The following is a 27,922-nucleotide window of genomic DNA, read 5'->3' as shown; positions in this document are numbered from 1 at the left end:
TAAACATTATGCTACACAAAAGGAGCGAGACACAAGAGATTACATATTTATAATTCCATTTATATGAAATTGTCAGAAAAGGCAAATTTATAGATATATAAAGTAGATTATTAGTTGCCTGGGGCTCAGAGTTGGAATGGGGATTAACTAAATGGGCACAAAGGATCTTACTAGCAGGATAAAAGTTTCTAAAATTGATTTATGGTGACTTGCACCACTCAGTAAAATTACTTAGGATCACTGAATTGAACACTTGAAACGGGTGAATTTTATGATGTGTAAAATATACCTCAATAAAATTGTTGCAAAAAAGAGGACAGTGATTAGGGGGAAAAGAAAAGATTATGGTGTAGAAAGATTAAATATTTGCTCAAGAACCACATGTTAGGAAATTGTGGAGGCGGGATTGCACCGAAACCCACGCAGTTAATATACATGTTGTGTGCACAGCGGCCAATAAAGTTCATGAGACAAAAAAGCATCTAAAGCTTATAATAAAATCCTGTCAGGGAGTAGGATACTTATTTACGTGCCCTTCAATTCAGCTTTCAAAATTCAATTTGTATGCCTCTTGGTTAGTCTCATTCCAATGGTGGGACATTTCTGATCTTCGGCCAGGGATCTCCACAGAAGTGTTTTTAAGAACCATTGTTGTCCTATGCACTAAAATGGTAGAAAAATTAATCTGTGTTTTTCAGACTGTGACCAGGGAGTGCCCACAGCAAGCTTTTCACAGTTTAGAAAAATCATTAGCCCTTGTGAGAAGAGATCCCTGAGGAATGGGCAAAGAGGAGGTTAGGGTGCACTGTCCCATTGTCTTTCTTTGGAGCACTGGTCTATCATATTTCTCTTCTTGTGGCTCTGTAGTAATTTTCCAAAGTGTGTCTAGTGTGAAACTCACAAAAAATAAAACCAAACTAGTATCATTTCATCTAACGAATTTGCCATGACAATACAGAAAACCTAAGGTTTGCAAAAGTCAGATTTCAACAGTTTATAAATAACTATGCCCAGTTGCTGGTGTGTGTGTGTGTGTGTGTGTGTTTGAACTGAATTTCCAAAGCATGCATGACAAACTGAAGTAAAAGAAAGGTACATGGCTAGGATAACATGGGAACCAAGTTGAGACAGGAATCTAAATTCTCTCTGCTGTAAATTTAGAAGGAGGGAATTTACAACCTAAACAAACGTGTTTGACTCCTATTCAGTGTGTCAGAGTGAGAACACTTCCATCAAGGCTGGAGGCGAGGCACACTCGGTGACAGCTTGGAGAACTGGGCACTCTCATGTGCTCTGGATGGAAGGTAGTTTGGTAAAAGTGCCTTTGAGGACAATTTGGAAATACCTCTTGAAAAAACACATGGTGTTTGACCCTGTAATTTCACTGCTAGAAACTTTCACTATAGATACACTTGAAAAATCACACCAAGATGTACTTGTAAGGATACACAGTATATCATATAAAATCGAAAACAATTTGCATGCCCATTAATAGGGGAACATGTGAATAAATTATGGTAAATTCATGTTACTGATTATAGAGCAATTTTTTAAAAATAAGACAAATCTATATTCTCATATGAAAAGATTTTCAAGATATTATAATGAGATAAAGTGAGGGAAAGAAAATGTTTAGACTATAATATGCATTACAGTACATGAATGCTTAGTGTACGTAAAAACTATACAGTAAAAAAAGGGTATATAAACACAACCACAAAAGGAAACATATTACACAAATATGCTGGTATATGCATAAAATTTTTTTTGGAAATAAGATAGCCAGTTATCTAAACAGTAAGATTACATCATTTTAGTTTTATATTTAAAAGGCCTAATAAATACAACAAAAATATTTCTATTTTGATATACCTAATATATTTTGTCTCCTTGTACTAGATCCCAGTGATCTAGTACATGGTATAGTGAATATAGACAACAATACTATATTATAATCAATAAACTTGCTAAGAGATTAGAATTTAATGATTCCAACCACTAAAAAAAAGGGATCATTATATAACTCAACAAAGGTGCTAATTATCGCAATGACAACCATATTACAATATATGAATGTGTCAGATTAACATGTTGTACACTTTAAATCTGCACAATGTTAGATGTCAAATATATTTCCATTAGAAAAAGAAAAAATGATCTATGTTGTCTCATCAGAAAAGGAACTAACACAGATGAGTCAGCTTCTAATCTGTATAAGTTACCTAGACTCGAGGTTTTCACCAAATACTCAATGTTCACAATTCCCTGATTGTTCTATAAATGTCTGCTTTTATTTTTTAGTTATTTTTTTTTGAATTTTATTTTTAATACAGCAGGTTCTTATTAGTTATCTATTTTATACATGTTAGTGTATATATGTCAATCCCAATCTCCCAATTCATCCCCCCCGCCCCCGCTTTCCCCCCTTGGTGTCCATACATTTGTTCTCTACATCTGTGTCTCTATTTCTGCCCTGCAAACCGGTTCATCTGTACCATTTTTCTAGATTCCACATATATGCGTTAATATATGATTAAATGTCTTCTTTTAAAAAGGAACTTTTATGGAATATTTGGGTCCTTTAAATGGATTCAAACAAGGTCCATACTTTGTCCTTGGTTTATGTGCCTTTAAGATGTTTTTTTATTATATAGCTTCCCTGACCAAGTCTTCTTTTATTCCTAGTAATTTTTTGTTGAAGAAACCAAATCATTTTTGCTGTAGCAGTTCCACAGCCTGAATTTTGCGCTGTTTGCGTTTCTGGCTTGTATTTCTACATGTTTCACAACTCTCTGTATTTTGTGAAAATTGCTGATTAGATCTTAAGGTTTGCTCAGATTCAGGTCTGATGCAGGGGAGGCGGGCAGGACTACTTCACAGGTGGTGGTGTGTACTTTGAGCAGGAGGTAGATAATCAGTAAGTCTTTCTTTTCATGGTGAATGCCTAGATCCAAAAAGGCATCTGAATGCCTAGATCCAAAAAGTTCTTATGGGTTGTAATATTTGAATTTTATCATTTCTCCTTTGTATTTTAGCTGGAGTACTTTTATAAAGAGAAATTGGCTTTCAGCAATTATTTAGTTACTTTGAGGTACAGTTCATCCAGGAAACGTAAAACAAATGCTGAAGTCTTTTATTTATCACTTTTCAAAATGATTTGTTGGTTTCCCAGAATCCTCCCAAAGCAATCAGTAAGATATTTTTAAAAATCATAATGAAATCATGGGTTTGATGTTATCACCCTTATTGATGTCCATTCTTTGGCCAGTAGGAACATAGTCAAGTTGGATCATGTGTTATTTTGACATGACCCTAGTAGGTTTTGATAGCTTTATGACTTTCTGATATGAAAAGATATTTCCTCCTCCAGACTGAGCGATAGAAGTGTCTGCTGCAATTGGATTGTCTTTGTTACTAGGTCTTTTCAATGGCTAGAGCTAGGAATAGATACAGATATTTGATATAAGTATAGGTATAATATATATATATGCATACACAAACGTAATTGAAGATAAATGCACCGTAAATTCATAATGATAGTTTCAATTTATATTCAAGACTGCAGCAACTCTTAATCTCATCACTATTATATCATTAACTCCTTTCTTCCTTACTGAAAATCCTAGTTCTCAACGATTTTGAGATCTCTCAAGTTTTCACCAAATTACCCTCCATGCTGTTTGCTTTCTCCATAATAGATGTAAAACACTTTCAGAATAGCAATATAAACATTACCTTCAACAATACCGTTACTGAAAACACTTCAAGATATTGCTATTCTTTTTTGTCATTAAGGTATAATTCCACTAATGATATATAGTAAAGTCATTGTTTGAAACTCACTTGAAATAGTACATTTCTGTGTGGTTATGCCTCAAACTGGATAGATACTTGGGTTCATTTGTTTTATTATACATTCCATTTGGGGGGATTGTTTTTAAATTTTCATTTTGTTTTAGAGTTATATAAAGTATTTATGTATTTTATAAAGTCAAAGTCAAATCTGCAAAACAAGGTATATTGAGAAAAAATCTCCTATCCCTCTCTGTTTTCTTTAATACCACCATTTGTCTATTAATAACTTTTTAAAAAATATTTTTTGATTGTGGTAAAATATATATAACATAAGATTTACCATATTAACCACTTCAAGTGTACAATTCAATGCCATTAAGTACATGCACAATGTTGTGTAATCATCACCACTACCTTTTTCCGGAACTTTTTCTTCATCCCGAACAAGAACTCTACCCATTAAATAATACCTCCCTATTCTCCCTCTCCCCAACCCCTGGTAAACTCTGTTTCTATCTGTATGTATTTGTCTATTTTAGGCACCTCATGTAAGTGAAATTATACAACATTTGTCCTTTTGCATCAGGCTTATTTCACTTAGTATAATGTGTTCAAGGTTCATTCATGTAGCATGTATCAGAATTTCATTCCTTTTTAGGCTGAATAAGATTCTGCTCTACGCGTATACCACATTTTGTTTTTCCATTCATCTGTTGACAGACATTTGGATTGTTTCTGCCTTTTGATTACTGTGAATAACGCCGCTATGAATATTAGTGTACAAGTATCTGTTTGAATCCCTTTCAATTATTTTAGTATATACTTAGGATAGGATTGCTGGATTGCATGGTAATTCTATGTTTAACTTTTTGAAGAACTGCAGAACCACTTTTCACACTGGCTGCAACATTTTACGTTCCTACCAGCAATACACACTGGTTCTAATTTCTCCATATCCTTGCCAACCCTTGTTATATTCCAATTTTTTAAATAGTAGCCATTCTAATTGGTGTGAAGTGGTATATCATTGTGGTTTTGATTTGTATCTCCCTAATGTCTAGTAATGTTGAGCATCTTGTCATGTGCTTATTGGCCATTTGTTTATCTTCTTTGGAAAAATGTCTATTCTGACCCATTGTCCATTTTCCAGCTGGTTTATCTCTCTTTGTATTATTGAGTTGTAGGAATCCTTTACATATTCTAGATGCAGGTCCCTTATCAGATATATGATCTGCAAATATTTTCTCCATTCCATGGGTTCTCTTTTAACTTTCTTGATGATGTCTTTGAAGAAAAAAAATTTTAAATTTTGATTGTGTCCAATTTATCGATTTTTTCCTTTTATTAGTTGTGCTTTTGTTGTCATATATAAGAAAACATTGCCTAATCCAAGGTCACAAGGATCTACTCCTATTTTTTTTTTTTTTTTTTTTTTTTAGTGATGTCACTATTCCACAAATTTTATTTATTTATTTATTTATTTATTTATTTTTGAGTGTGTTGGGTCTTCGTTTCTGTGCGAGGGCTTTCTCTGGTTGTGGCAAGCGGGGACCACTCTTCATCGCGGTGCGCGGGCCTCTCACTGTCGCGGCCTCTCTTGTTGCGGAGCACAGGCTCCAGACGCGCAGGCTCAGTAGTTGTGGCTCACGGGCCTAGTTGCTCCACGGCATGTGGGATCTTCCCAGACCAGGGCTCGAACCCGTGTCCCCTGCATTGGCAGGCAGATTCTCAACCACTGCGCCACCAGGGAAGCCCTACTCCTATTTTTTAAAAAGAGTTTTTATAGTTTTAGCTCTTATATTTAGGTCTATTATCCATTTTGAGTTCATTTTTATATAGTGTGAGGTAGGGGTCCAACTTCATTCTTTTGCATTTGGATATCACATTGTCCCAGTACCATTTGTTGAAAAGACATTTTACCCATTGAATTGTCTTGGCATACTGGTCAAAAGTCAATTGATCATAAATGGAGGGTTTGTTTTCAGACTCTCAATTCAGCTTCATACCCATTGTTACGCCAGTACTACACTGTCTTGATTACTATAGCCTTGGATTACGTTTTGAAACCATGTGTGAGCCCTCCAACCTTGTTTTTTTCCGGGACTGTTTTAGCTATTCCCTTGAATTTCTTGAGTTTCAGATCCCTTGAAGTTATATATGAATTTTAAGATCAGCTTGCCATTATTTTTCAAAGAATCTAGCTGAGATTTTGATAGGCATTTTGTAGAATCTGTAGATCAATTGAGGCTACATTGCTTTTTCCACTTAACAGTATATTCTGGACAGCAGACCATAAAAGTATATAAAGATACTTCTCATTCTCTCTTTCAGCTGTGTAGTGCTACATTTTATGGGTGTCACTTGTTTACTCAACTTGTTCCCTACTGAAGGACATTCAGGTTGTTTCCAGCCTTTTGCTATTACTGATACTGCAATAGTGAAAAACTTTTTGCATCTGGCTTTTTGTATTTTGGCCAGAACTACTTTGAGATAGATTTCTAGAAGTGGGTTTGCTAAGATAAAATTTGTTAAAACAAAGGACAAAGGCATATGTAATTTTAGACTCTATATTGCCAAATTATCTCCATAGAGGGTGTATCATTTTGAATCCCCACCAGGAATTTATGAGAATACCTAGTTCCCCACATTCTCTCTCTAGAATATGTTGTCAACTTTCCAGAAGTGTTCATCTTCAGAAAAACCCAGCAGTAGAGTAAGAAGATTTGAAACTTACAAAGTGTGTTTTCTCTGTCTCATAAGTAGCCTTATAATGTTCTAAAAGGGAAGAAACACACCTTAAATGCCCTCATCAAAACTCACATAGATGACCTCATCCACCCTTGTGTATCTTGTGTGTACAGGATATCCAGGTTCAAAACCCATGTATCTAAAATTCAGAAACATGTAAAATCTAGAGTTTACACAGATCTTTATGGCAGTGGATAGAATGGATTTGAGGGACCTACCATATAATAGTTATGATAAATGTTCATTAAAACTTCCTTTTTAGCCAGAAGAAACTTTTATGTACATCTTACGAGACATAAAGACTCTGTCTGAGTTCATTTCTCCTTTACGTTAGTCTTTCCTGACCTCTTCTTGCCAAACATAAATTAGATGTTATCCCTCTTTGTCCTTCCACAGCACCCAGCCGTTTCTCTGTTACAGAACACTCCAGAAACTTAGCTATAGATGGTTGCATTGTATTATATTGTATCATAACCATTAGGTTTCTTTTTGCCTGAATTCCTCATTTGACTGAACACTTTGAGGAATCTGTGCTTTGCTCATCTCCATCCATCAGCAACCCAGCATATATTATTAGCTTGATACATAATGAACACTTGTTTATTCAGTGGCCATTTTACAACTATTTATTGTATATTTATCATACAGGTGATGAGGCTAAAAGAGTAAACCAAGAACATGGTTTCCTTCATCTTAAACCTAATCATCTATACAACATAAATATTTGCATAAACAAATATGTAGTTATAAAATGTGGTAAGGGCTATGAAGGAAAAGTGCAGGATACTGTGCTAGAAACTAACAGAAGGACCTAATTTTGATTGCAGGGGATCATAAAAGCCTCAGAGATAGTAATACACATACTTACTTGCCTGATTCAAACCATAACCTATAGCCTCCAATAAAATGAACAAAAATCCATAATTTACACAATGAAAAAGATTGTGGATGATTTTTAAACGTCACACCTAACAGGTTGCAGATTATTTTCCTGATATTCTGATGTAGTAGCTGATTTCCTCCAGCTCTGACCTTTCTCTGGGCAGAGCTTTAAATGCTATTTTGTGATCTGTCAGCTCATCTGTGCTGGCTCTGGAGATGTATTTATGAAGCTTCTCTGGGGAAAATATAACTATTATTATCTTCTACAGAATCTCTTGAGATAGTTACCTCAGAGAATAATATAGCCAGTAAACAGGCAAAGGGGAATAACAACATCTTGCCACCCATATAAAAGGAAGAGCCAAGCCCCAAGCTCAGATGATAATGAGGAACAATTAAATCAGACTCTTACCCATAGAATTTATCAGGGGTCCAGAGAAAAAAAATGTTAGAAGTTAACACTTTTTGTGCTTCTGGAGAACTGTAGACTGCCAGCAGAGAGACAATCCAAGGGGATGAGTTTGGGTCACTGATGGATCACAAATTACCACTTGTGATTCAAAGAGTGGCTGGGCAGGTCCTGGCTGGGCTGAGAGGGTTCCAGGATGTGCTGAGTCATACATTTTGATTGGTCATTTCTCCAGAGTGGATGAAGTGGAGAGAGGGCAAGTTCATCTGGCTCATGGTATCATCTACCCCTCTGCCTCTCTAGCCAGAAAAGTAATTTATTTCCTTACTGACCTAGCTGCCCCTGTCTCAGAATTCCACGGCAGGGAGAGGACTTCCCAGTGCTGCTACCAAATACAGAGATTCTTACTTTGTCCTCCATGCCTTTCTCCTAGTCTCCCATTTTTAATGATTCCCACTTCCGATTACCTGACTAATGTTTATAGTCAAACTAGATCAATTGCATCTTCAGAAATGTTTTGATCTTTCCTGTCTCTGCTCCCATCTCATGAGGCTTTCCATGCAACTCTAGTTCTGATATCCAGTGCTTGGAACTCTACCAGGGAAGCAGGAGTACGCATAATGTTTTTTTTAATCTCAAACTGAAATATATTAAGTTGCAAGTGGTGATTTTGTTTCTCTAAAACATTATAACTCATCATATTAAAAGGCTCTTGAAATTTTTTAAAATTGATTTTGCAGTGGTGTATAATTTTTTAAAGTTCAGTTTCAGAGTTTTGGAAGTAATGATACTTGTATAAGCAACATTAAAATAAAATATAAGTTAACACTGAGTGTTTTAAAGAATGTGGGGGGTGGGATTTAGAATCTAGATTTGCCATGACTTTCTGGTTTTGTGGTTTGGCAAAGAATCAAATCTCTCATCTTCAGCTTACTCACATTTATAAGGGGACAAATACCATTCCTATTTTATAGGAACTAGTATTTGAAGATGTATGAGATTATGCATGTAATATTTTAGCATAACACCTCAAAACTATTAATTTAGACTTCACAAATGTATGATTTCCTTAAGTTTCCCCCAGGAGTCTACTTCTTCTTTTTTTTTTTTTTTTAATTTAATTTATTTATTTATGGCTGTGTTGGGTCTTCGTTTCTGTGCAAGGGCTTTCTCTAGTTGTGGCAAGTGGGGGCCACTCTTCATCACGGTGTGCGGGCCTCTCACTGTCGTGGCCTCTCTTGTTGCGGAGCACAGGCGCCAGATGCGCAGGCTCAGTAGTTGTGGCTCACGGGCCCAGTTGCTCCACGGCATGTGGGATCTTCCCAGACCAGGGCTCGAACCCGTGTCCCATGCATTGGCAGGCAGACTCTCAACCACTGCGCCACCAGGAAAGCCCAGGAGTCTACTTCTTGAGTCTACTTCCTCAAATATATTTTTCAATTCATCAAATTCTATCATAGTGAGGATACCTCTCCCAGCTAAACTCCAATCCTGATTAAACACACCTATATGCTTTAAAACAGCAACAGAAAACAAACTAATATCCATTAAGTGCACTCCGAGGAGAAAAAACACAAACAGTGCTGATCGGATTCACTTAAATTTTTAACCACAAGTCTCAAATAGATATTAAGAAAGTCCTAATTCTCTATTAATTTTACACTTTCAGTCACTTAGCTTTTCTCCTCAAAATTTCCTATACTGGGCCCATTCCTCATTCTCAGTTGGTAACTCATGTGTCACAGAGGCAATGGCATGAGAACTACTTCATCTGCCCAGCAACAAATCCACCACTTTAGGAATATATACAGTTACATACTCGGCCTTCTGTCCTAGTACAGTGAAAGAAGTGCTCTGGCTTCTCCCTAAGGCCAGCACACTTACCTGTGCCCTGAATCACATCCATCTCTCCACCTTCAGCAGCTTGCTCTGGCTATCTTCCCTTTTCTATCCTACATTACCAGGTCCTTCCTCTTGATTGGCTCATACTCTGCGTTCAAACTTGTTTATGCACATTTGAAAAATATATATATACAGTATACATAATAAAATAAATGTTGATAAATAAAAATAATATATAAAAATAAATACTTAAAAATATGTGTTACAGTGTCTAGTGATATATACAAAAGGATAATAGAACATGACCCACTAGGGTTTATTTTAGGATCAAGGTTGTTTTAAGATTTGCAGATCAATTAATTTACTTCACCACATAATAGAAATGATCTTGATAAAGCAAAAACACATTTGACAAAATTTAATACCCATTCATGATCAAAACTTCTAGCAAACTAGGACTGGAAGCAAACTTTCTTATTGTGATAATGGATATCTATAAAGAGCTTACAGCAAACATCATATGAAATCTTGAAATCCCTAAAACCTTCCCCATGAAATCAGGACAAACACATAAGGATGTCCACTATATTCGACATTGTTCTCAATGCAAATACAATGGGCACGAAAGTAAAAGGTAAGAAGATTGGAAAGGAAGAACTAATACTGTCACTGTTAGTTAATGACATGATTGTAAATACTGAAGATCCAAAAGAATCTACAGGCCTACTGGTAGAAAGAATAAAAGAATTTAACAAGGTCATTGGACATAAAATCAATATTGAAAATCAATTGTATTTTGGTAAACAAGCAACAAACTACTAGAAAATTAAATTTTGATAAACAATTACTATTTATAATAATTTAAAAACATTAAATACCTAGAAATAAATCTAAAGACAAATATGCTAGAACTCTACACTAAAAACTAAAACTAAAGACAGAAATTAAGGGATACCTTAATTATGTGTGTGTGTGTGTGTGTGTGTGTGTGTGTGTGTGTGTATTTGATAAATTGGAAGGTTTAATAGTTTTCAAATATTTTAATTCTCCCTGAACTAGTCTATAAATTCAATGTAACCCAATATAAATACCAGCAGCTTTAAAATACAAATTGACAAGCTGATTATGAAATTTATATGGAATTGAAAAGGTCCAACTGTAATCAAGATAATCAAGAAGGAGAATTATGTTACTGAATTCTTTTACCAGTCTGAAGCTGTAGTACTTAGGGTAGTGTGATAAATGTGTCAAGGTACACAAGTAGATCAATAGAACAAAGTCTGGAAACCCACACGTATATGATGACTAATAACAAATGTGTTACTGTGATGCATGAAGGAAAGCATAAAAGCTCCAATAAATGGTGTTGGGTTAATTAGATAGCCATATGGGGAAAGAAAGTGAATCTTGGTCCTGGAATATAGATCTAAATGTAAAAGCTAAAACAACAAAGCTTCTAGGAAACAGGATAGATATTTTCACATTGGTATGGGCAAAGATTACCTAAACATGACACAGAAAGCACTACCCATAAAGGAAAAGGTTGATAAATTATACCACATTTAAATTCAAGCTTTAATGATTATTTTAAGAAACATCATTATAGAGTGAAAAGGTAAGTCACAGATTGGGCAAATAATTTACGTCCTCAAAAAGACTTGTTTACAGAATATATAAAGAACTTCTATGGATCAATGAGAAAAAGAGGCAAACCATAAAAAGATGGACCAAAAACTCAAGCACTTCTCAAAAGAGGATTCCCAATGGCCAATAAGCATATAAAAATGTCCCCAAACTCTAAGTCACCAGGGAAACTCAATCTGAAACCAAATGAGATACAATTACACATTTACTGGAACACCTGTATGTAAAGAAACTGACAATACCAAGTGTTGGTGAGGTTTTAGAGTAACTTGAATTCTCACATCTTGCTGATGTGAATATAAATTGGTACAACTTCTTTGGAAAACTGTTTGCCAGGTAAACCTACATAAATCTTAGGATCCAGTGATTTAATTCCTAGGTTTTATTGCCCCCAAATGTGTGTACTTTTGTTTACCAAAAGATACAAAGAAGAATGTTAACAGCAGGACTATTTGTAGAAGTTTCAAACTGGAAACAACCCAAACATCCATCAATAATAAGATGTATATACACACACTACTATATATAAAATAGATAACCAACAAGGACCTACTGTAGAGCACAGGGAACTATTACTCAATATTTTGTAATAACCTATAAGGGAAAAGAATCTGAAAAAGGAGATATATATAACACAACACTGTACATCACCTATACTTCAATTAAAAATTGTGTTGCATAATAAAAAAATAGTAAGATGTATAAATAAGTCATGGGATAATGATAAAATGGACTATGATAGCGAAATGACAATACACTATTGCTACTTGTGACAACATGGATTAATCTCAAAACACAACAAAACCACTTTGCACTCCACCCTCCAAAAAGAAAATTACTCAGTCCCATGCTCTGATCAAGCCACTCCCTTCCACCTTTTGTCCAGCCATTTGGAGTTGGCTCACATCAAGGTCACCACATCTATCCCTTCCCAAGTCAGTGGGCAGTTGTCTCCTTATTCTTGACTTCTCTGCAGCACTTGAAATGGTTTACATGCCTTCTTTTCTGAAACACTTTCCTTTCTTGATTCTAGGATTCTCTCCTGATTTACTGCTAGCTTGTTGGCTAGGTTCCTGGGAGTACCTTCTTTGTCTAGTTCCCTGAGTCTTCCTCCTCTGTCAGAACTACTGTATTAAATGCTCTAGGTCTTGAGTCCTCAGCCCTTTTCTTTTATGTAATCTCTCTCCAAAGGTGCTTCCTTCAAGTCTCTGATTTAAATAGCACCTATAAGCCAATGATTCCCATATTCGTTTTGTGGGACTTCTCCTTTGACTCTGGATTTCTCTTCTGAGCACCAGACTCATTGCCTATTCAACAGCTTTATATGGATGACTAAGATGCGGCTCAAAATTAACAGAGAGTTCTTGTTAATTAAAGAGAGTTCTTGATTTTGACAGTGAATCTGCTCCTCTTCAGTGAATGACACAATTATTCACCCAGTTTCTCCGGCCAACAATCTAGGAGTCATTATTTGTTTCACTCTTTCTTCTAGCCAAGGGGTAGGCATGTTTCTGAGCAAGGCCAATTGGATTCCCTCCCAGGACTTTGAACGTTGAGTCCGTGATGGAAGGTTAGAAAATTGGCTGGAGCTGATTCATCCCAGCTGAGATAGCCTTAAGAGCCTGTCCATTACTACCTGCTACCTAGAGTCCCAGAACTGCCTTTGTCCCTCACCCTCCTGAGACCTACTTCTTCAAGCTTTACTTCTGATACTATATAAGCTACCACATATTCTTCCAATGAATTTCTAAGGAATCCTTTGTAATATTGAGGAATAAATGAATAAGTCTGCATTATAAAGATCCAGTTTCTTGGCCATTAACCCAACAGTCAGTCAGTCAACAACTATATGGAACAAGTACTATGTATTGGCCACACGATAAGACTCTTCTCTGCCAAGTTCTTCTTCAGGGACTGCTTCCTCCTTCCCCAACTATCCAAGTTCATCAGGGACAACTTCTTCCTATGACAACACTGGATCATTCAGGATAATCTCCCCTTCTCAAGATCCTTAATTTAATCACATCTCTTCCTAAGTTAACAAAGCTGACGCTGGTTAAAGTAGTAAGGAGAGAGTTTAGTCCGTAATATCCTACTGCAAAAGAGTCCAGTTGTGAACTGAACTCAACTTTGATTTGTTGAATAGGGAATAGAGAGGGTGGTGAGCGGGGGCTCAGAAGAGCCAGGAAAGTGAAAACTTACAAAAACTGGGAAGGTAGGGTTGGGTCCATGTGAAACCCTCCTGGTTTGTTAACTGAAGCCGTGTATGGAAGTTGGGCTCCTCCCCTTCCGCAGTGGCTGGGAGACAGGGGCCCTATCTTCAGGTGTTGGTGGAACAAACAGTAAATTTTTCTCCAGCCTTGAGTTTTCTCAGGCAAGCACTTTAAGCGGGCTAGGGTCATCCTAGGATGAGGCTTTGAGCTGTTATAAAGGATGTTAGTGTTTTGTTCAAGTCTTTATTGGGTAGGGTTGAGGCCTAGCTGAGAAGAGGGCCCAGTGGAGACTGGCTAGAACTTGGTCAAGAATCATCCTCACCACTTGGGCCCAATGCAATCACAGGAGTCCTTAAAAGATGGAAGAGGAAGGCAGAAAGTCAGAGAGAGGTTTGAAGATGGAAGAAGGAGCCGTGAACCAAGCCATGCAGGCAGCCCGGAGAAGCTGGAAAAGGTAAGGAAACAAGTCCTCCCCGTAGAGCCTTCAGAAGGAACACAGCCCTGCTGATAGCTTGGTTTTAGCTCAGGAAGACTGATTTTGCACTTCTGACCTCCAGAATTGTAATATAATACATCTGTGTTTTAAAAAAATTTTCCATTTTCTTTTAGTGAGGGAAAATTATAGTGAAATGCACAGATATTAAGTATAAAATGTAATGAATTTTTACAAATATATACTCTCCTATGAGCAACGCCACAATAAAGATAATGGAATCTTTCCATTACTGCCTAAGTTTTCCACATGCAACCTTCTAGTTAATCTCTACATTCCATAGGTAATCATTGTTCTGATTAGTTTTGTCTGTTTGTGAAGTTTCAGTGCAAATAACCATGCAGGGCAAAAGGAAAATAATGTTTTCAGTATATTATGAAAATAGCTTTAACCTCAGCTACTTCAATTCCTGTTGTTTTAAACCACTAAGTTTGCGGTAATTTGTTGCTGTTGTTTTGTGTGTGTGGTAATTTGTTAAAGTAGCAATAGGAAACTATTACAACAGTTATTCTGAGTGACGATATATGGGTGTTTATTATTTTCATTAGAACACTCTGTATTTCCTTATTTTATACCAAGACATTTATTTTAGATTCAAAGAAATTGTTCGAGTTAAAATTTTAAAACAAAAGACTTTCTAATGCCCAAGCCAGCTCAAGTTCAGGTGCATTTGTCCACCTAAGAATCTTTAGAATCATCTCTGGCTATGGGGGCAGGGGGTCATGTCATTTCTGGGAGGGGCCTCAGAGTTGCTTGTTTAAAGCCATCATTTATTAAGCATCTACTGTGTTTGAGATGCTTTATATACATGTTCTTATTTGTAGCAGTACCTTCTGCTATGGATATTGCTGTTATTCCCAATTATAGATGAGGAAACCAAGGAAAACACATAATGTAACTTGCTTCATTTACACAGTTAGCAAGTGGCGAAACAGGGATTCAAACTCGGGTCCCTCTGACCTCAGGGCCTACAAAGAATCTGGAATGGGCATGATTATATGGGGCCGTTTGTGAGTGTGTAAGAGGTGGCAGAGGTATGATGGGCAAAGAGCAAAAAACCAGGAGCCAGAAGACTAGTCCCACTGCTAATTCACTTCATTTGTTCATTCATTCATTCAACATATATTTATTGAGCTCTTTCTGTGAGCTGGGCACTGTTGTAGGAGCTGGAGAGTGAGGCAGTAAACAAAAGATACTAACATATCTGCATCATGGAGTTTGCATTCCGGTGGGGTGTGGAGAAAGATCAGCAAAATAAATTGCATTTCTGTATGTATTTTGTAAGAGAGTCTCACGAGACATCTGTGGGGGAGGGTGGAGTAGAGCAAGAAGAGCAGGGTCTTTGAAATCAGGATTCCTGGGTTTGAGTCCTGGCTGTGTGACTCTGGGGAAATGGTGTAACCTCTCTGAGCCTCAGTTTCTTCAGGTGTAAAATGGGAAGAATAATCCCTATCCACGTAGGTTGTTGGGATGAATACATGAGAACATATATGTAAAACCCAAAGTAATAGAAGCTATTATGGTTGATGCTGGGACTCTGAAGGCTACGCTGAGTTCTCAAAGGTCTCTGATTCCGTGAAGAGGTGCTGGCACTCTGAGTCACAGATGATAGAGGTTGCTTCCAGGGAACGCATTTATGTGACTGTGTTGAGCCATCTCACGGGGCTCCCTTTTCGCACTCCCAGTACCAATGGTCCTTTTCATTTAACACAGACAATCGCATCTCCTCATTTCCTGAAATCACAGGAGGACCCTTGGGGTTCACAGGACGGGAGGAAAAGAGCGAGGAGAGCTCGGAGCCCTGAGTGGCTGTGCGCAGCTGCAGGCTTAATCTCAATGAACAAAAGCCACCTGGGGATCGGCTGCACTGGGCAGGACTCGGGCGATTGTTTTGCTGGCTGTGGGTTGCCAGGGCTTTGTTAGAGGCCCTCAGGGAGGGGCTCGCAGGAAGACTGTATTTGCTTTCCTTGGATGCCAGCCCTGTCAGGCAGCCTTCACTTTATAACGTGGCCTTTATCTGATAACTGTGTTCTGAGTCGGGCCAGGTCTGTGGAGGCTGGAGAGGCTGAATTTTAATTCAGAAGGTGCTTCCACCCTTAACACTGATGCTCCCAGACTAGGGACCTTCCTTCCCTGAAAACCCTCAAAACACACGCCGCCCACACCCCTCCTTCTACTTAGTTCCTTCATGCACTTCTCAGGGTTGATATATTCATGTGCTATTTTTTTTTTAATTAATCGAAACGATACTAAGCAGTGCTCGCTCTAACACTCGATTGTTTGTTTGTTTGTTTATTTATGGCTGTGTTGGGTCTTCGTTTCTGTGGGAGGGCTTTCTCCAGTTGCGGCAAGCGGGGGCCACTCTTCATTGCGGTGCGCGGGCCTCCCACTGTCGCAGCCTCTCCTGTTGCGGAGCACAGGCTCCAGACGCGCAGGCTCAGTAGTTGTGGCTCACGGGCCCAGTTGCTCCGCGGCATGTGGGATCTTCGTGGATCAGGGCTCGAACCCGTGTCCCCTGCATTGGCAGGCAGACTCTCAACCACTGCACCACCAGGGAAGCCCCTCATGTGCTATTTGACTAATAAAAGCCTCTCACGGCTATGGTGATGTGGGACACATCAGGGCCTCTGTCTCCTACTGCATCCCCACGATATGGGTCTCTATTACAATTAGGGTCCCCAGGTTGAGCAAATAAAAATACAAGATGCCCACAAATTAGAAATTCACACAGTGAGTAATTTTCAGTTAAAATATGTCCTGTGTGATACTTGGGACATCTACTAAAAGTTACCAGTTATTTATCTGAAATTCAAATCTAATTATGCATCCTGTATTTTATCTGGCAACCCTGATTATAAATTCTGATGCTCAGGAAATATATACGTGAATGAAGGAGTGAATGGGACTCATGCATAATCAGATGCAGACATTTTACTGGAAAGTACACACTGTTAGGAGTGGTTTCAAGGTGATAGGATTATTGGAGAATTTTCATTTCTCTATGTGATTTTCTGTTTTTCAACTTGCAATGAGCAGAAAAGTTTTCAAAGATCGTATGTGTATGTGTTTATACCAATATATTCATAAACCGACTTCTTAACATTAGTGTAAAACCTGCTTGAACGAGAAACAATTTGTGTTTTCCTTCATCCTGAAAACCAGAATTTTCTGAACACATCCCCAGAGGACATTTTGAGCATCCATGAGAAGATTATTATTAAAAGCAATATTGTTAGGCCTACACAACATATCAGCAAAATAGAGTACATGAATGGGTACCGAAGAGTTCTAAAAAATATTGCTATTATTTTGTTAATCATAAAATGCTTCTTAAGAAAATCGGCTCCTGAAGTTTTGGGGATATAAAACTCAGTCTAGTTAAACCCAGGATAGAAAAATCTCGATTAAATTGTACATAAGACACAGGGAATCTTTTCTTTGATTTGCAGAATGCAGGTGGAAGACAACACAAACATAAGCTCTTACAGGGAATGAGTTGAAGACTCTTCCCCACTTCCTTCACCACACACAACTTGCCAGGATGCCTTGGGACCAAGCACCCTTCAGATTTGTCTTTTGGGGTTCCACACTGGCCACCAGTGATGGGCACTTGAGAATGCTATGCCTTAATGGAGCAAGGAAATTAAGAGCTACCATTTGTAAGATGCTTACTATGTGCTGGGCACCGGGCAGAGCACTTGATCATACTTCACTCACAGAAACAACCCAAATTACACACATTAAGCGTATCTTATAACAATGGGACTTAAAAATGATGAAGTAAATTACTCACAGTCACACCTCCTGAAGCATTGCAAGGTGCTTAATAGTTGTGGAAAGATCACTTATATTTACTATGCTGTACTGAGTAAGGCAGAAAGCATTTATTAGAAGGAATAAAGATGCTGAAGTCTGAAGACTTTTATCTCAAGGTTTGAAAGACAAAGGGGTTTCTGCTGTACCTTTAGGAATGCCCCTTATCAGTTTCCCGTTCTGAATGTGGTACTGAATCATGGGGGTGGGGCTGTCTCTTCTCTCTCTTCTATCAGTGTTAATGGTGCCCAGGGTTCCACTGTAAGATTCAGTGTCAGAAGTGAGAAGAAGGGTAGAAAAGGATATATGTCCTGTTATCGCCAAGTCAGCATGCACAGACAAGAGAATGATGTCTGAAATGAAACCAAGTGAGCAAGTAGCAAAATCTATACTCTTTGGCCAGCTTAAAGTCTCACAACACTCATGTTATTTAAAAAAAAAATGGGAATAGAATGAAATCAACATGGCCTCCTCAGGGATGACAGACAAGCATGAGAGGGCAAAATGCTAAATGTGCCTTAACAAAGGGTTCCTGGTCTTAAAAGAAGAAAAGTAGTTGGTTGAACTTTTGAAGGAGGACATTGTGAGTTTGAACAAAGGGAGGATCATCATTGTGAAGAGAGGGAAAAAAATGCAATTTGATGATTGCTAAGGATGGGGAAGAAAGAGCTGCATCCATTTAACTCTTTACGTGGCAGCATTGTGAATAGGCCATTGTAAAATACTGATTAAATACACCGAGGCTGGGCCAAAATGAGCTTCCCCATGTCTGAAGAGTGCATAAACTCTAATAGACCTATTTCCAAGTCACACAGAACCATCTTCTTTTCAACTGTGGCATAGAGTCTTCAAGCAAATTGTGTATTAAGTGAACTGTATTAATTAAAGATGGAGGGAGACAGGTTTTATGCACTGATTCCTCCAGAGAATCTCCCTAAACACACAGTGATATTTCGATGATTTTTCCATTAGTATTCTCTGAATAGAGATCTTTTTTTTTTTTCCCCCCTTTGCTAGTATGTAAGAACTGCTTGGTATACATATTTAAATAACAGTCATACTGAATTAGCTTTAAGAACTGGCTCTTAACATAATGGATGCATTAAAATGTAGAGCAAAACGAGCCAGCCACATAAAGACCTCCATGGGTAAGAAGAGAGCAGGAAGTAATAGATAATGCAAGCGTCTCTGCCGGTCTTCTAAGGCTTGGATTATGATAATGGCTTTAAGAGCAGATCAGTCATTTAATGTCTAGCTACTGACATAAATTAGCTCCGGTTGTGTTAAAGCCTATTTGGTGAGAAAGGCAGCACCCGTCCTTTTCCAACTCACAGGTATATATGTGGCTGCTTAAGAAGTAGGCTGCAAGGAAATCAGGTTGATTGCCAATCACTTTAAGGAGAAAGTGTACAAGTCCTAACAGTCAACCTCATCTTCTGCCAGTGATGCCATACTTTGCACTCCAAGTCCCTGCCCCACAAGTAAGGGGGAAAAAGACCTAATGAGTGAGAAGACATCTGAACTCATTCCCTGCCAGCCTATTGAATGACAATGCTTTAAAAAAAATTACTGACCTCAAGGACAAGGGGAAATATGGCAACTGAACTGAGCAGTATTTACTGGTGATAATGTAACATTTTTGTTTCTTTATAAAGTCAAAGAAACCAAGGTGAACGAAAGTCCCGAGGAAGATCCCAGTGAGGGTTTTGCCCATGCACACATAGAAATCAGGATGTGTTTATGTAACAGGATTTGGAGGTGAAGGTCCAAGAAAACCACTTACCACAAATTAACCAGGAAAGGATGCTCTAGCCCCTGCATGATCTGGAGCTCCTTGAAGACATTCCTCACTTCATTGCGCTCCACACACTTTTGTTTGTTCATGTACTTCATCGCATACATCTTCTTGGTATCATTCTTCTGTACGATGCAGACCTAACGGTGCCAGCCAGAGTGAGAAAGTGATTAAGGAGATGATGGATCATGGGAATGAGACAGAACAAGACCGTTTATCACAGCATGGAGGCCCCATCACTTGCAAAGTCTCTGATGTTAAAGTTGCCACTTAGCTCTGATTTCAGAGTAAAAAAATTTCATTTTCTTCCCCTGTACCAAGTCAGTTTCTAAATCTCTGCCTTCTCAAACAAGTTTGCCTGTTTTTGCTTCTGGGGATTTTTAAGACAGCATTTTGGGGAAAATAGCTGCCTCCATGTCAGGAATCTTCCAATAACTAACAACATCCTTATTCTGCTTTTTAGTGACCAAAATAGGCATGACTAAACTGTCAAGATGAACAATATTGTGCAAGAATTTCTGTTGACAGCCATAGGTGATACAACCAAAAAGGACCTGAAGCATGGGGAAAAACACTAAGCATGATGTGCATATTTTTGAAATTCTTTTAGAGGTTCATATAATGCCTGATAAAGTTGACAGCAGATGATTCTAAAATGCAAGTTCACTATGAAATATGAGATATTCTGTTAAAGTATGTTTCCACAAGACACAACAGTAATCAGGATATGAATCTAGAAGATCCTTACAAAGAATTGGACTGAATGTGTAGGTTTTTTATGGTAGGTTTTTAAAAATAAAACTATGGTACAGGGGCTTCCCTGGTGGCGCAGTGGTTGAGAATCTGCCTGCTAATGCAGGAGACACGGGTTCGAGCCCTGGTCTGGGAAGATCCCACATGCCACGGAGCAGCTGGGCCCGTGAGCCACAGCTGCTGAGCCTGCGCGTCTGGAGCCTGTGCCCCGCAACGGGAGGGGCCGCGATAGTGAAAGGCCCGCGCACCGCGATGAAGAGCGGTCCCCGCACCGCGATGAAGAGTGGCCCCCACTTGCCGCAACTAGAGAAAGCCCTCGCACGAACCGAAGACCCAGCACAACCAAAAAAATAAATAAATAAACAAATATATACGGAAAAAATAGGCGCTGGTGAAAAGGATTTCATGAAAATAAAATTTAAAAAAAAAAAAAAAAAAAAAAAAAAAAAAAAAAAAAAAACTATGGTACAATTGGGGAAAACAGAAATCAGGTGGCTTCTTTCCCACATGAAAAGATTTAATTCTTATACTGACAAGACAACTGTTACTGAATGTACTGGTACAACTTGCAAATGATTATGAAATTTTACTCTCCCCATTAGTGCAGAGAAAGCCTCAAACTCTAGTGAGTAAACTGATTTGACTTTGAGATAATTCTGAGAACATACATGTTCACTATGTAGCTGCCTGTCTCATACTTTGCTCAAACTGTGGCAATAATTTTATAAAAACCCATTATAAAAACATCTCTGAATTATCATTTACTGTGGTCCCAGTAACTAATCTGAACCTTCTTGGGCTCTTTGTTCTCTGAGCTATATACCCCATTATTGGTTGATCATTTTTGTTCTCACCTTCCCAAAACTGCCTTTTCCAATGGCTCTTAAAATTTCAAAGTGGTCAAAGTTGACTGTAAAACAAACAGAAAGAACATCATGAGTGATTCAGGTGCTCTTTTAGTAGCTAATGAATAATATATAAAGATTGAACTAAACCTAAGTACTTTATTTAAAACAACATTCCTTAACATGACCATTCATTCATCCAATAGACATTTAACACTTAATCACATTGCTTAGTACTGGGGGATATAGTAGTAATAGAGTAGAAATAAAATCTCTACTTTTATGGAGACTGTAGTCTAGTGAGGGCTCCACAGATAAACTCTTATGGATTAAATAGTCACAAAATGAGTGGACAATTAAAACTCTTGGTGAATGTTAAGAAAGATAGAAGTTGTTGGGCTCTAAGTGGATATAACAGAGCGTTTCACATAGGTGGCCAGAGACCTGGTCCTCTGTGCATACAGTTCTACTAAGGGTTGGCCCTTTAAAAATCTTCTCCTTGTCTGTTTTCTCACTAAAACCACTCTTTCGTGTATCTCAATGATCTCAATTTTCCCAAGTAAGAAACTATTACACATGTAAGTTTACAGAATGAGTTGATCCCCAAGGCACAGATATCTAAGAGATGAGGATGATTATGAGTATAAAAGTCTATTTTATACACTTCATTTGAAGTTGAGATGATCTTTTCCATCTGCCATTTAAAAATTTCCACTCCTAAACTTTAAATGGAATATAATCTATAAAAATATTGAATCACTGTGCTGTACACCTGAAACTAATACATTTTAAATCAACTATACATCAATTAAAAAATAATAACATGTTCACTCCTAGGAGTCAGAAGCAGTAGATGTTTAGTTTATAGATAGCATGGTCTCTTGGGTCAATGCTCAAGAAATGCTTGGTGAAGAGAAGAACAAAGCATAGATTCTCCCAGACAGGTGACATTCTTGGGTTCCCTGCCTTGATGATCTTCAGAAAATGTCCCACTTTCTTTCCTGATTTTTGAAATAAGGATTTAGATGAGTAAAATTCCAAATGAGGGATTTTTTTTAAAATTTATTTATTAATTAATTTATTAATTTATTTATGGCTGTGTTGGGTCTTCGTTTCTGTGCGAGGGCTTTCTCTAGTTGCGGCAAGCGGGGGCCACTCTTCATCGCGGTGCGCGGGCCTTTCACTATCGCGGCCTCTCTTGTTGCGGAGCACAGGCTCCAGACGCGCAGGCTCAGTAGTTGTGGCTCACGGGCCCAGTTGCTCCGCGGCATGTGGTATCCTCCCAGACCAGGGCCTGAACCCGCGTCCCCTGCATTGGCAGGCGGATTCTCAACCACTGCGCCACCAGGGAAGCCCCAAATGAGGGATTTTAAGAATTTAATCAGAAAAGATTGCAAAATACAAGAAGGTGCCATTCTTCTCTTTAAAAGATATAATTTGTCGATTTCAAAAAAAAAATCAGATGAGCTCCTTCTGAAGGAAAGAGAGACGAGTAATGGGACCTCTCATCTTCCAAGCTTTCTCAAGGTTAAAACATTTTTATAATGTGACTTAATCATCACTTTTTCTAAACTCCCAACTCACTTTATTTCAGAAGAAATACAAAAAAACATTTAATCACGTGAGGCAGCATGTCTATTACAAATAATCCTGGATTTGGCCTGAAAACAATGATGTAATTCTGCTAAATGACAGATGCTTTTTTAAAAAAATTTTATTGAAGTATAGTTGATTTACAATGTTATGTTAATTTCTCCTGTAAAGTGATTCAGTTACACATATATGTATATTCTTTTTCATATTCTTTTCCATTATGGTTTATCACAGGATATTGAATACAGTTCCCTGTGCTATACAGTAGGACCTTGTTGTTTACCCATCCTATATATAATAGTTTGCATCTGCTAATCACGAACTCCCAGTCCTTCCCTCCCCCACTCACCCCTTCCCCTTGGCAACCACAAGTCTGTTCTCTAGAACTGAGTCTTTTCTGTCTCGTAGATAAGTTCATTTGTATCATTTTTTTTTTAGATTCCACATATAAGTGATATCATATGATATTTGTCTTTCTCTGTCTGGCTTACTTCACTTAGTATGATAATCTCTAGGTCCATCCATGTTGCTGCAAATGGCATTATTTCATTCTTTTTTTATGTCTGAGTAATATTCCATTGTATATATACCACATCTTCTTTATCCATTCCTCTGTTGATGGACATTTAGGTTGCTTCCATGTCTTGGCTATTGTAAATAATGCAGCTATGAACATAGGGGTGCACGTATCTTTTTGAATTATAGTTTTGTCTGGCTATATGCCCAGGAGTGGGATTGCTGGATCATAATGCAACTCTATTTTTAGTTTTTTGAGGAACCACCATACTGTTTTCCACAGTGGCTGCACCAATTTACATTCCCACCAACAGTGTAAGAGGGTTCCCTTTTCTCCACACCCTTTCCAGCATTTGTAATGATGTCCTTTCTGACTGGTGTGAGGTGGTACCTCACTGCAGTTTTGACTTGCACTCCTCTAATAATTAGTGATGCTGAGCATCTTTTCATGTGCTTATTCGCCATCTGTATTTCTTCTTTGGAGAAATGTCTATTAGGTTTTCTGCCCATTTTTCAATTGGGTTGTTTGGTTTTTTTGTTGTTGAGTTGTATGAGCTGTTTGTATATTTTGGAAATTAAGCCCTTGTCTGTCACATCATTTGCAAATATTTTCTCCCAGTCCATAGGTTGTCTTTTTGTTTATGGTTTCCTTTGCTGTGCAAAGGCTTATAAATTTGATTAGGTCCCATTTGTTTATTTTTTCTTTTACCTCTATTGCTTTGGGAGACTGACCTAAGAAAACATTGGTACAATTTATGTCAGAGAATGTTTTGCCTATGTTCTATTCTAGGAGTTTTATGGTGTCATGCCTTATATTTAAGTCTTTAAGCCTAAATGACAGATTCTGAGTCTCCATTTTCTCATCTGTAAAAATGGGACTGACCCTGCTAGATAAGGAAACACTTTTTATCCAGAAAAATGCTAATAAAACAGTTTACTTACTTAAGTCATTCACTTGACTATGTTATCTTCCCAAACTCCTTGAGTTCTGAGTTTCTTTCATTCACTAGACCATAAACTCTATGAGGGCAGAGATTATATGTTGCTTTGTTCACCTGTGTTTTCCTGGCAACTCAGAAAATTCCTGGCTTGAGGTAGTTGAAGGCATCTCTTTGCACTTCCCATAGAGCCTGGTACAGTGATTTACACGTAAATCTCACATAAATCTGGTTCTCAGCAAATAAAGTAAGCTGTAAAGATACAGAAGAACCCCCAAACAATTGCTTCTTGTAAACCAGAGCAGTGTGAGAATGTGGGTCTTCTAGGGAAGTGTTTTTCAAACTGAGTCAAGACCCATTAATAAGTTATGAAATAAATTTAGTTGCAATAAAGAACATTAAAAAATTTAATGGAATAGAATCGATAATAAAGTATCAGAAATGTCTCAAATGTAGTTAGAGTAGTATTGACTCTGAAACTTTTGTTTCAGGTTACATCTGTGTGTAGATAGACGTGTACTCTATCATGAGAATTTTTTAGTCTATATTTTACTATGAGCTGTGGTCAAAATAACTTGAAAAACACTTTTATAAGTTTTTTCTTAAGTTTCAAACTGAAATAACCAGTGCAATGATTTCCTCACACTCATCACATGAGGTTGAGTTATGCATTATGTACTATGGAAGTGTTAAAAAAAAAAAACACATAACCAAGATTGATTTCATTTTTAGCAAATCCAATAACTCACAGTGGTTTCTTCACTAGCAACATAGCCTACAATGCTGTAATGATGTTTTGAATCTCCAAGTATATAGCAGGTACCTAGAAAGCAGGAAGTTCCATTGCAATATCAATCCATTTCACGAACCATGTCTCTTTATAAGCCATTTTAAGCTTTAATGAAAATGATAAAGGATTAGACGCCAGGTTGCTGATAAATTTCTACTAGCAGAACTGCCTTAATTAATGTCAGGTGAGGTCCCAGAAAAGTGGCAACCTTGAGGTTTTAGAGACACTACATCTTATTTATGCCTTTGTTTCTAGTCAGTCAAAGAAAGATCCAACTCCAGTCCAATGCCATAGTGCCTAAGGTCACTTCCCTGTATAATAATACATCCTGCAGAGAACGCCGATGACACACTGAAAGTGACTGAAAAATAAGCTCTTATTCCATCCTTACGGTCCCTTCTTAAATGTCCAACAACAGCAACACTAGTTTGGAGGAAGGCTGATTGAAAAGGCAACCAAACCTCATCAATTCAGACAAAATGAGAGAGAGAGATGAAGTCAGAACTGTGGATTATTTTGTCAACAGAAAACCAGTTATATTATAGGCATATAGGATTTGCCTAAGGGGAGTATGTAATAGCACACCCACTGTGTGCTTAAACCTTTGATCAATCTGTGCAGTGTTAACCAGCAGATTACATATGGCCCACAGCTAAAATGGGCCTGCTGCCTGTATTTGTGCCTCCTGTGAGCTAAGATTGGTTTTACATTTTTAAAGGATTTAAAAAAAACAATAAAGAATATGCAACAGAGACCATATGAAAATCGATAATATTTACTAGCTGGCCCTTTACAAAAAATTTGCCAGCCCCTGAGATTAAGAGCACAGTCTGTGGAGACAGACTACCTGAGCTCAAATTGCAGTTCCTACAATGAATACTTGTGTAATCCTGGCAATTTCTTTTTTTTTTTTTTTCCTGGCAATTTATTTCCATGCTCTGTATCTTCATTGATAAAATAGGGATCAAAATAGTATATACATCATAGAGTTTATAGCAAAATGAAATGAGTCAACATATGTAAAGTACTTAGAATATGAACTGGAAAAAACTACTTTTACTAGTACTACTACTACTGCTTAGGGAATAGGCTAATTCAGAGCTCCCAGCAAATACCACGGTAAGCTGCTATCATGACACATGGATATTAGCAGGCAACACGGAAGTAAATGGCAGCTGTCAGTGTCATTTCTACACATCTGGGCTTTGCAGTCTGTGGTGTGGTGGCCTTGCAGCAGTGTGTTCTTCAATCTCTGAAGCAAAGTTAACCTTTGTTGTGCCTTCTTCTTGTGTCTTGTCCTTGTGTCATGTTCTAAAAGTTTCCTTCTGGTTCCTGGAGAAGCTCTGGTGCCAAGAAGATAAAAAGGGTCTCCTGGAGACCCTGTTAGACCCTGGGTCTTTGTGGGGTTTTGAAGGTCATGGTTGAGTGTAGGGAGAGACAGAATCTGGTTCTCACTTACTCTGATGGGGCTGGGCCAGGGAATGTGGCCCGCGGGGAAACAAACAGGCAACAGCAGCTCAACCTCCAGCACCTTACCCTCTGCCTCAGAGTCTTGCTTTCACACAGGTCTTCTCACCCCAGTCTTAGCAACCGTCATGTCAGTACACACAGTATTCTTAAGGCTGCCTGAAGGTATATCAGGTTAATAGACAAAGCTGAACAGATCCTAACGTTATGATATCCCATGGAATATTTTTATTTATTTTTAAAACTAAGTATCTTAAAAGAACTTATTTTAGAGCTTTTCTTTTGGATAGGTGCACATTCTCCACTAATCAACCAGACACAGAAATTCTATAGGCATTAGAGGTCTGTTTATGTATGTTTCCTTTGTATGTCTCATTGTATTCTCTCAATAACCTTACAGCTTTTACAGATAAGCGTGTTCAGCCACAGAGAGATTAAATAATTGGCCATGATTATAACTAGTATTGTGACTCACTCATCTTGGGGTTATGTTCGTAAGTCAGAAAGTAAGGCAAAACCTATTCAGTCAAAGCTACACATGTAAATCCTCGGAGAAGGTACCCCATTTGAAGACCAAGACAGTCTGTCAAAGTCCAATCCAGTTTGGTTTTCCTTGTGTGAGCACCCAAGGAATTGCCTTTAGGGGCTATTGTATGAAAAACAAATGTTTAAGCACGAAAATCACACTCAGCTCTTTGGTAGGCTTGAATTTATAAGTCACATGTTCAGTAAGACCAACTGAGGGGACAGCAGTTGACTGTTGTCACAAAGCCACACCCAACACTTGAGCGGAGGAGCAGATAGAATAAATCCACCTTCATGTAAATTCATATACACCTTTCTGATCCTGCACCCACATTTTTAATCTCTATAGCTGTCTTAAGGTTATTCTTGCTGTGTGTCCACCCGTTCCAGAGGTAGAATCAGGGGAAGCAAGGTGGGACTTCTTTGTCTATCCTTCTAGAATCACAAGTCAGGCTTTCCCAAGTCTTTCCCTAAACGGAAGCGTACTGATGGTGGGATTCAGGCCTGATGCTCTTTATTTCCTTTTTTCTACTTCTCTTACCATCTCCCCAGTCTAAACATTCTGGTCAATAAACAGTGTTGAAGGAAAGAAAAGGGGAAACACTTTTTAGACTTTGTTATACCACCCTGACACTTGGAATTAGGGAGAAGAGCATTCTAGAAAGTAAAGCAGAAAATCCATTCTTTTTTCTGCTTTTGAGGTAAAAATATTTGGAAAATATTTTATTTTTTCCTTAAAAATATTTCAGCCTTCCTAAGTATGGAATCATGAACATACGTGAGATTATTGAGAACCGCACTCCTTGATATTTCTGTAAACCTTTCTATTGATAAGAGAACAAGGACACCAGCGGTGGGACC

At 38.0% G+C, this 27,922-nt stretch overlaps 1 protein-coding gene across 2 annotated transcripts in view; it reads right to left on the bottom strand.

The window, feature by feature from the left end:
• The window catches only part of STK32A (serine/threonine kinase 32A), a 123,119-nt gene that overhangs the window by 64,160 nt on the left and 31,037 nt on the right, over nucleotides 1-27,922 (bottom strand). For both annotated transcript variants that reach the window (XM_007194188.2, XM_007194189.2), the window contains exons 3-4: nucleotides 21,242-21,297; nucleotides 19,623-19,774 (exon numbers count right to left, since the gene is read on the bottom strand). In XM_007194188.2, coding sequence (XP_007194250.2) covers nucleotides 19,623-19,774; nucleotides 21,242-21,297 — 208 coding nt within the window. The remainder of the gene's footprint in view (nucleotides 1-19,622; nucleotides 19,775-21,241; nucleotides 21,298-27,922) is intronic.

The sequence above is a fragment of the Balaenoptera acutorostrata genome, chromosome 2 (genome assembly GCF_949987535.1).
Source record: "Balaenoptera acutorostrata chromosome 2, mBalAcu1.1, whole genome shotgun sequence".
In the NCBI taxonomy this organism is placed as follows: Eukaryota; Metazoa; Chordata; class Mammalia; order Artiodactyla; family Balaenopteridae; genus Balaenoptera; species Balaenoptera acutorostrata.
This window is presented reverse-complemented; position numbering and strand designations above follow the sequence as displayed.